Source organism: Nicotiana sylvestris, chromosome 8, assembly GCF_000393655.2.
Source record: "Nicotiana sylvestris chromosome 8, ASM39365v2, whole genome shotgun sequence".
Lineage (NCBI taxonomy): Eukaryota > Viridiplantae > Streptophyta > Magnoliopsida > Solanales > Solanaceae > Nicotiana > Nicotiana sylvestris.
The window spans coordinates 54,356,053-54,367,350 of NC_091064.1; the positions used below are offsets into that span (position 1 = coordinate 54,356,053).

The window sequence follows — 11,298 nt, forward strand, 5'->3', positions numbered from 1 at the left end:
TGATAGTGATAATATGCCAGTATACTCTTTAGAGAAACTAACTGGTTGAATTCTGAAAATGGACAAACTTGTTAGTTTCGAGAGTTTAACACATATATAATCACACGTTGAGATGCAATGCTCCTAGACAAATAATCCCTTTCTATTATGCATTCGCTCGGTTGCTTGTATCGTCCCAGCTTTTGAATTTTTTTTATTGTTATTCACTTTTATTTATTACAGATATCTTTATCGTGGTGATCGACTCTTAGAGATTGCCTATGTATTATGTCAAACATGAATCAGACCTTGCGTAGTTCGGACCAAAGTCAATCATGTTTATTTATTACACAAAGATGGAATTACATTCGAAAACTTTAAGAAAATAGCTTGAAACACACACACTTAAATCAGAATAAAAGATACAATTCATAACATCTCACAAAATGCCCCACTTTCCACTTTTGTTCTCTAATATTGGATTATCTGCTCAATGTGGGGCTTGACCTGGATGGCCTCCCAGCGTACGATACATCCTTTCCAACTCTATTGCTAGATGACGAGCAAAAGTGGGCGCATGCTCTGTAAACCTTTCATAATCCATTCCTTGGCAGTTTACATAACTTTGAGATGTGAAGACTGCCAAGTCGTGGACTTGTGCCCTGAAACCTTGGAGACGTTGGTCTTGGTCTTGCAATTGCTGCTGACGAGTGGTGGCTATGTCTCTGACACGGTTTTCACGATCTAAAGCTGATTCTAATAGAGCTCGGAGTCTGGCCTGCTCTAATCTTGCTTGTGATCTTTCCCTGTCGAGGTCTGCTTGTTGGTATTCTCTGTTGCATCTTCTTGCCTCTTCTAGTTGTGCACGAAGCTGGTCTTCTGATCGCATCCAATAGTCTTTTTCCTTCTTGAATTGAGCCTTGTCTTTTTCGGATTGCCTATCCTGGCGTTCCTTGTTAGATCTGGCTTCTTCATTTAATTGTTGGATCCTTTCTTTTGCTTTGCTCAATGCCCTTTCGTTTTCTGCAAGAATGGAGTCAAAATCTTGCATTTTTTCGAAGAGATTGGCGATGGTTTTTTGATCTTTCCAGCTTCTCTTTGGCGTTTCAGAGACTCTTTTCATTTTTTGGAATCGAGCATGAAGATTTTCATTCTCACAAGCTAGACTCTTTTTCTCGCCTTTGGCTTCTTGTTCTTGCAAATCTTTCTCCAAACTGAGGCTTCTTAGATTTTCTTTTAGGGCATGGATAGTGGCTTTGTACCCTTTTTCTTTTTCTCCCCAGATTAACCGCTCTTGGATTTTATCATTGAAATTTTGAACATGGGGTCTTTTTGTTGGCCTTTTTAGCTCAGGTTCCGGTGCATCATCCACGCGGGACCGCTTTTCGAACCACCTTGCATATCCAGGATTTATCTCACCCTTGGTAGCGTCTAGGACTTGAGTATCACTTTTCAAGTATCGGCACCCATTCCACATCTGCTGAAGTAGAGCTTCGGGAATAGTGGCTTCTGGGTGTAATTCGATTACTTGCATACTCAAATCTTCCTCATCAGGAACTATTTGATATCTCCCTAGTTGCCTTAGGACTCTTAGTGGTGCATATGGCTGAATGCTTCTCAATCCCAATAGTAGTAGATAACTATTTGAGGTTGACATATGTATTACTTCTCTCATCGGGAGCCATCCCAGAGTCCATTCAATTTGATTTGCCGTTAAAGCCTTTAGATGAGATACCCATGCTTCTATCCCTTCTGGAGCTTGGTAATTTTTTGTTCTTTCCTCATAGCTCTCGATGCAATTAGCTCTGTTCGACCCATACTGTATGATCTTGGGTTGTTGTTGGAGATGTTCAATCACCCACATTTGCAACAAAATTTTGCATCCTTCGAAAACCTTCGCCCCTGATTTGCATAAAGTCAAAGCCCGATAAATATCTGACAGAATGATGGGGACAAGGGTGTGATTTTCTTTAGTGGTGAGGATTTGCACAATTTTTGCGGTGCGAATATCAATTGTTCGCTCTTTATTTGGGAAGACCATGACTCCTAGAAAAGCCACCATGAAAGCAAATCGTCGGTGTATCTGCCAAGTGTCTTTGTTTTGCTTATTAGTAAGGCCTTTCTCATGAATTTCGAACCCATCTGACTTTCCAAATCTGGAATACAAAAAGTTGAAGGAACAACATCCATTGATGACATTGCTTTTCCTAATTTGACTGCTGATGTTCAGAAGACCGAAGAATCGATGTATTGAAGGAGCCTTTGTGAATATCAAGCTTTGATTTCTTAAACTTCCGTCAAAACCAACATAGCCAGCTACCTCCTCTAATGTAGGAGTAAGCTCGAAGTCAGAGAAACGGAAAACATTGTGAACAGGGTCCCAGAAAGTTACTAATGCCGTAATCAGATCATCCCGAGGCTCAACTTTCATAATGTCCGTGAGATTTCCCAAATGCTTGACGACCCATTTTTGACCGTCTTCGCCCAAATCATACCACCACATTTGAAGCTGACATAAAAATTCCTCCGTACTTGTGGATGAGGGGCTTTGTGTAGTGCTCATTTTGTATCTGAAATTTAATTTTAATAAAGTCAAAATTTATACTAAAATCATTTTCGAAATTTTTTCTTTTATTTTTTTTAAAAAAAAAAAAAATTAAAACTATATTTTTTCGAAAATTTTAAGGCAACCCATTTTATTCCTTGCTTCTTACCATGATTTTATTTAAACTGGTCAACAAGCATGTTCGAGGCAAATGAATGCACAAGTAGCAAGTAGGATGCATCATGATGGTCTTTTAATTTTTTGGTTCACCTGTCCTAGACAGACCCAACCCCTGTGTTGAGTCTCCAAGGGCAAATGCATATGATGCAAATATTCGTTCCTACTAGGGATCCGGTACATGGCTGAGTTATTCTAAGTGTAAAACCTTAGGTTGATTGTTCTAAACCTGGCTTACCCAAACGGACAGTTTGAGCCGAAGTGGGGGTAACGTACAGGGAGCACGAAAGTCTGCCCGGCCTAGTTACTTGTCCCAACTCCGTCTTATTTGGTATGACTTTAACAGAAAGGTGGGTCATGCGCACGTGTACACCATAAATTCAGAAGACTCAGAAAGAAGGGGGTTTCGTAGCAGTTGTATATATTCACAATTCAAATAATATTAAAGCGGTAAAAAAAAACATTTGGCATATTAGCATATAAACAGTTGAAAATTATATAGTAAGTAAAGCCAATAAAACAGATATTTTAAGCTCGAATTCTTTAAACCCTGAACCAATGGTTCTGGGTTAAGATAACACTTGAATCCCCAGCAGAGTCGCCAGAGCTGTCGCACCTCCTTTTTCCCGCGCCCGCGGGGCGCGTGGGGAGTTTTCTCCAATTAAAGGACAGTCGAAACGGGATTTGTTTATTTGTTTCAGAGTCGCCACCTGGGAATTTTGAGGCGTCCCAAGTCACCAATTATAATCCCTGAATCGAGGAGAATATGACTCTGTTTATTTTTCTGCGAACCAAAAATCCTGAGTAAGGAATTCTGTTAATCCGGAAGAAGGTGTTAGGCATTTCCGAATTCCGTGGTTCTAGCACGGTCGCTTAACTGTTTTTATTATTGGCTTAATCATCTTGATTTTATTAAATATATTGATGTTATCTGATTTTGCTACCGCTTATACTTATCGTGATTAAGGACCCTTATTCGAATCGAATTACGCGTACGTATATTCGTGTTACAAATTTAAAAATGCGGAATTGTGTCACGCGTACGTGTACACAATAATTTTTTGATAATATATTTATTAAGCACATTTTTTCGAAATTGTGTTGAATCAAGAATATTTATTTTTTTCTTAAATGGTGAACCATACATATTGGGTTTTTATGAAATTGATTTAATGCTTTTAGAAAAATCCTTTTACTAAATATTTGTTCGAAATTGCGCGTACGCATAACCCGAATTTTTGCTTCTAAAATATAATCAGGGTACGCGAACGTATCCCTAATTGCGCAAAAATATTTGCAATGATATTAAGGAATTTTTTTAAAAAAATGTTTGTTATATCACGAAAAATCTTGTTTTAAGATATTCTTTAAACTTTGGAAAGTAAACCACAATTTATTAAATATTGACCATTGACTATAATTTCCGAATATAAATCATATTCATTCCAATTATTCAAAGTCAAAGGACAGAATAAAAATATGATTAATACTAACTTTAAAACAAATGTGACATATATATATGCCAAAGAATAAATTGCATTTGAAACCAAAAATAAATGATTCATAAAGGAAGGAAATATTTTCCGGGAATTTTCATGATTATTTAATGCAAATTCTATTTTTTATTACCATTGATTTAAGAAGTTGCCATTTGTGTATATACAAATCAACTTATTCTCACATGCTCGTTTTAATCTTAATAGACCTAATTATTTGGTCACTTTATTTTAGGAAAGTAGATAAGCATCAAATTTATAGAAAAGGCGTTATTATGCAAGTTAATTCAACAAAGTTACCTTACATATAACCTAACTATTTGGCGTAAATATTCATAACGTTTTAACATCATGATGAGCTATACCAACTTACTTTACTCATATGATTATACCTGTCATCATACCATATAATAACTTATACCAACCTAAACAAAAAATCATATTTGTTACAAAATATTCTACTAATGTAACTTCTTAATCATTACATTCAACTAATGGTATTATGGGATGTAATCAATGGCCCATTTTTATGCCTCACTCCCTGTTTTGACAATTCACGTATATCTATACCAATGAGATTTCGGAATAGCTAACATTATTACAAAACTTTATATGAATTTCAAAATAAGACAATTTAACTCATAGCTATCAAATTGAATTCACTATTAGTTAACTAACATAAAAATGAAAATTAGAACTAATGAACTTGGACAATTGGAAAATAACATTTCAATTCAAGCTTCATTGACGGGTCATGCTGAAATCTCTTTCCGACTTAAAATTTAAAAGACATATACCTGAAAATGGAGGTAGAAGAAGTAAGTTTCAGCAGTTACAGCAGTAACAAATTCAGTAGAATATACTGATAACACAGTAAATCTGATCAAGAATAGGATTCGAAGAGCCCAGATTCACAGTAAGATACTTTGAAAGACACTTCAGATTTTAACTGAACAGTGGAATCACATAAAGTTGAACAAATTCAACAAAAGAACAACATTTCAGATTTCAGTTTTTTTTTCAGTTTCAAATTCAGTTTGTTTCTGATTTCTGTTTTTCTGTTGTTGTATATCTGTGTGTGTGTGTGTGAATGCTCTTTTGTTCCTTTTCTGTTTCTTTTTCCTCTTTTAAAATTCTCTCTTTCTCACTCAAAAATTCTCTCTTTTTTCTCACTCAAAAAATTCTGCCCTTTTCAACTGTCTGTCCAGCTCCTGTATTTATACAGGGCTGGTCCTAGGCAATTTAAGTGCTTCTTGGACCCCCTTCTTCTTTTTTAAAAAAACAGAAAATCCCATTATGTAAAACCTTTTCCCTGATTTTCAGCAGCCCATTATCCCTTGTTCCCCATTAGTATTATTAACTAATAGCAACTAACATTACATTATAATATACTAGTACTAACACCCTGTTTTTACTGTTTCATTCCCATAAGTGCCCCTGAAATCCTAATGTTATTACTGAAAAATCAGAACCTTCAGCAAAACATATTCTAAAATCTGTACAGACTCAGTTATCTTTCTGATTTACAGCTAAATCAATCCTATTAACCTCCTAAACACAATTGTATTTGACCAACTTTTGTAAACTGGAATTCAAACTGGACATTACAACACTGAATTCAGAACTAACATCATAACAGCATATTTCTGAAATTATCAAAATCATTCAGACTGGACTTAACATTAAACCAAAATCAAACACACACAGGATCATTGTCAATGCTGACAATGCCCTGAAACTTTTAATGTTCAGACAATAACATATACAACATACATTTGAATTCACTGATTCACAGACAATCATGATTTAATTGACGAGCATTAATCAATTGACTATTTACAACATTTGTCAATAACTAGTCTAAAATAGAAGCAGACTGTTTTAGTCAACATTTTCAGAAATGAAAAAATTCGTAATATAACTAATCGACGAACTTAATCGAGTCGATTACACATATTGTAAATAACCGCAACCAACAGAAACAATTTACATTCGGATCAAATAGACAGAAATGACAGAATTGATGAAAAATTAACAAGCTATTAATACGGACAACAATACACGTAGAATACACAAAAATAAATAGAAAAATACCTCTGAACTTTAATTAAATTCTGACTCGAACTCAACTTGGACTTCGGATTTTTTTTTTGTTTGAAATCTTCATCATAATCTGAACCGAATCCGGAAGTTTGGTATTTTTTAGGGTTCTTAAAAACTCGATTTGGGATTTAACCATTTCTGGTCAGATTCGAGAAGAACCAAAGATATTCTAGGCACGAGGGAGGCCAGGAGGGTAACTGGTGTGAGTTTGAAACAGATCTGGGTAAATTTTTGTTTGGTCCGAATCTTCAAAAGAAGATTCGAGAAGTTCCGAACGGATTCGAACCTAACAACCAACAGATCCATACTTAGGATGACTAGGGGAAGCCATGGTGTTAATTTGGGGCTGATTGGTTTAGATCAAGTTTTCAGGCCAACCTTCGATTTAAGATTCGAAGAGTTGTGGCCTGATTCGAAGGAAACTAAGGTTGGATTCGTGTAGGGGAGGTTCAGGAGGTCCTAGGGTGTTAAGTTGGTGACCGGCGGCGTTGATGCCGCCGGGTTTCAGGCGAAGGGGAATAGGGGCGGCTAGGGTTAGGGGTCTGTTTGGAACGATGATGAACAGGAGCGGAGAGGGGGGGGTGTTCAGTTAGGGGCTGGGTAAGGTTTGGGATTTATATAGGGGTAGGGTGGATTAGTATCGTCCGTTGGATCAATTAGAATGGAGGGCTAGGATCTATTCACTTAACCAAACGATGTCGTTTGGTTTAAGTTGGGGGACGGGTTGAACCGGGTCAATGGATCGGGTAAGGGTCTTGGGTTCGGGTGATGAGATCTTGGCCGTTGGTTGGATTTAATCCAACGGCCCTTGATGAGAGATGACCAAACGACGTCGTTTGGTTCTGGCTTTGAATTGGACCGGACAGGGCTGTTTTGGATTGGGCTGTGAAAGGGATTTAATTGATTTGGGCCTGGATTTTAATCCAGGTCCAAATCTTATAACTTGTATGCAATTTTTTATTTTCTGATTTTATTAAAAAAAAATCCTAATAAAAAAAAAATCAAAATTACAATAATATTAACTATAATATAATTTTAACTTCTCAAAAATATATTAATCAATCTACAATAATTATTTAACACATAGACAAAACATCAATCAAACACTGAAACATTTGAAATAGAATTAATGCATATTTTTGTGATTTTATTTAAATTAACTTAATTAAATGCGTACTTAAATCCTAGATATACATGAGACATGTACTTTTATTTTTATTTTGTTTAATTATAACAAAACAAACATTTTATGGACATAAACAAATATTTAACACCACGCAAAATTCAGAAATTACACAGTAAAAGAAATTTATTTTATTTTTTTGATTTATTTTGGAGTAGTTTTTCGTAAGGCAAAAATTACGTGCTCACAACTGGAATTGCAAACGAACAAGCACTCGATGATGCCTTAAAAAATCTCATTGCTCAACAAGTCAGCAATGCTCTCCGAGATTTTACCAGCCAATTGCCAATTGCACCACCAACACCAACTCCGAATCAGAATACTTTGGAAAACCCACGTTCTGGGCTTGTTAACTCAAGCACTGGTGGAACTCCAAGCGAATCTCGCGATGGCGAACCAGGTAACATAGTTAATTCTTATTTACAAAATTTAGTTCTAACCTTGCAGAAGCAGCTCAAGGAGCAAAGCGATCGCATAGAGCAAATACCTGGAGTGCCACTTGTAATCAAAGGAATAGACATGGATAGGTACTCACAACAACCATGGAAGCCTAGTGCTGCTCTAGTGCCGATACCGAAGAAGTTCAAAATGCCTGATATTCCAAAGTATGATGGCACAACTGATCCACGAGACCACGTGATTGTCTTCACAACTGGTGTGAAAGGCAACGATTTAACCAAAAAAGAAATTGAATCAGTGTTGGTCAAGAAATTCGGTGAAACACTCACCAATGGAGCATTAACATGGTATTCCCTTTTACCCTCAAATTCTATAAATGCTTTTGTTGAGCTTGCAGATTCTTTTATCAAAGCGCATTCAGAATCTCAAAAAGTTGAAAAAAGAATGGAAGATATTTTCAAAATCAAGCAAGGAGATTCAGAGCTGCTTAGAGAGTTCGTGGATATGTTCCAGCGTGAAAGAATGACGTTACCATGCGTACCTGATAACTGGGTGGCTATGGCCTTTGCCAGTAATTTGAATGTAAAAAGCTCAGAAGCCACGAGACGACTCAAGGAAAGTCTGCGTGAATTTCCAGTAACAACCTAGAATGATGTTTACAACAGATACAACACGAAGCTGAGAAAAGAAGAAGACACTATCTCCCGATCTCAGAAAGAGGAAAAGGTAAGTTCGAGACGTTCAGAAACAGAAAAAAGGTCTGGTAAAAATAGATACGAACCATATATGGGCCCAATAGGTAAAGACTCACGATCAAAGTAGGATAATTCAATGTATGATCACAGATCGAGAAATAGAGTGTCGGGTTCATCATCAAGGTTTGGAAACGATCGAAACACACGAGAAATTCGAGATGATGATAGAAACTTGGAGGCAAGATTTGGTGGTTATAATTTTAATGTCAGCACTTCATAGTTAGTAGAGGTATTAAGAGGCATGAGAGATAAGGTACGGTGGTCAAAAGAAATGAGATCAAATCCAAACAGGCGCAACCCTGATCACTGGTGCGAATTTCACAACGATCATGGTCATAAAACGGCAAATTGTAGATTATTACAAGGTGAAGTTGACCATCTATTAAAGCAAGGGCATCTCACCGAATTATTTAGTGAGAAAGGTAAGCAAGCATACATGAAGAACATGCAGGAGTCCCCTAAAACTCCTTCTCCAAAAAGGAACGTCAATGTTATAAGCGGGGGCGAGGAAATCAATGGCGTGACGTATATCGCAGCTAATAAGGTCTCTAAAGTTACAATCACCCATAGGAAGCGGATTCGACATGTGTTGGAGGAAGAAAGTATTACATTTGATAATGCAGATGCGGATGGCGTGTTAACTCCACATAAAGATGCATTGGTAATATCTCTACTTGTACATGATACTAATGTAAAACGAGTTTTGATTGATCCAGGTAGTTCCGTGAACATTATTCTGCTAAGAGTACTACACGAGATGCAAGCCGAAGATAAACTAGTACCAAAGGCGCATACTTTGTCTGGATTCGACTATTCCAGTGTTGTGATGAAAGGGGAGGTAACACTTACTACATTCGCAGAAGGGGTTGTCAAAGATACAAAATTTCAGGTAGTAGAGATGGAAATGGCTTACTATATGATTCTCGGGAGACCGTGGATCCACGAGATGGATGCCGTTCCGTCTACCTTACATCAAGTTATTAAATTTCCATCACCATGGGGAATACGTCAAATCTATGAGGATCAACAGACATCCTGGAACATCAACTCCATAGCAGATTCAAATACGAGAAACGAAGAAAAATAGCAGTTATAGAATCCAGTTGAGGATACCACAACACAAGCCTTAACTGAACAAGGGTGAACAGATGTGGACTCAAGGCCCGATTCCATTCAAGAACTAGAGGAAAATGAAAATATCAAAACAAAAATTGAAGAACTGGAGGCTGTAGAGTTATTTACACAATGGTCTGAAAGGAAAGTCTATGTTGGGGCCAACCTAAGCCACGACATGAAAGGTAAGTTGATTGAATTTTTAAAAACTAACGTGGATTGTTTTGCCTGGTCCCATTCTGATATGACAAGGATACCACCAGAAGTAATGACCCACAAGTTAAATGAAGACCCATCATACCCACCCATCAAATAAAAGAAGAGAAAGCAGGGGATTTTCAAAAATCAGGTGATTCAAGATGAGGTTCAAAAACTATTAAAAATTGGGTCTATCCGCGAGGTAAAGTATCCTAATTGGTTAGCCAATACTGTTTTAGTACCGAAAAAGAATGGCAAATGGTGAGTTTGTGTAGATTACACAGACCTTAACAAAGCTTGTCCTAAAGATTCTTTTCCATTACCACATATAGATCAACTAATTGATGCTACTGATGGACATGAGTTGTTAAGCTTTTTAGATGCGTATTAAGGGTATAACCAGATCAAAATGGATCCCCTAGATGAAGAAAAAACTTCATTTATAATAGACATAGGGACTTACTGTTATAAAGTAATGCCTTTGGTCTCAAAAATGCTGGTGCAACGTATCAAAGATTGGTGACCAAAATGTTCCTAGAACATTTAGGAAAAAATATGGAGGTCTACATAGATGGTATGCTCGTTAAAACTCAACATTCAGGAGACCATATATCGCACTTGACTGATACGTTTCAGATTTTGCGAAAATTCAATATGAAACTAAATCCCGAGAAATGTGCATTCGGCGTTTCCTCAGGTAAGTTTTTGGGTTTTCTTGTTTCTAACCGTGGTATTGAAGTAAATCCCGCGCAGATTAAAGCCATTGAAGAAATTGTTGACATGCTTACAAGTAAAAAAGAAGTGCAGAGGTCGACAGGAAGAATTGCAGCCTTGGGGAGATTTATTTCTAAATCATCAGAAAAGTATTTTAAATTCTTTCGGCTCTTAAAAAGCAAGATCAGTTCGAATGGACTGAGGAGTGTCAACAAGCACTCAAAATCTTGAAGACAGACCTGTCAAAACCGCAGTTGCTCGTATAACCAAAGGTTGGGGAAATATTACTCATCTATCTTGCTGTCTTAGAGGTAGCGGTGAGTGCTGCTTTAGTTCGTGCAGACCAAGGTAAACAATCCCCAATTTATTATGTCAGTAAATCATTATTAGATGCGGAGATGAGGTATCCTCAATTAGAAAAGCTTGCACTTGCACTAATCATGGCATCTAGAAAACTGAGGCTTTATTTTCAATGTCACCCTATTGCCGTAGTAACTGCTTATCCATTGCGCAATATATTACACAAGCATGAGTTGTCAGGTAGGTTAGCCAAATGGGCTATAGAATTAAGTGAATATGACATCACATACCGGCCCAGAACCGCGATAAAATCTCAAGTGTTAGCAGATTTTTTGG

General features: G+C 37.0%; 1 protein-coding gene across 1 annotated transcript; it reads left to right on the forward strand.

Annotated features, from left to right (window-relative positions):
* The first annotated feature begins 8,908 nt into the window (after positions 1-8,908).
* LOC104216431 (uncharacterized) lies at positions 8,909-9,724 on the forward strand. The gene has a single exon (XM_009766466.2). It carries the CDS (start codon positions 8,909-8,911, stop codon positions 9,722-9,724), a length of 816 nt encoding a protein of 271 aa, XP_009764768.2.
* Positions 9,725-11,298: the final 1,574 nt, after the last annotated feature.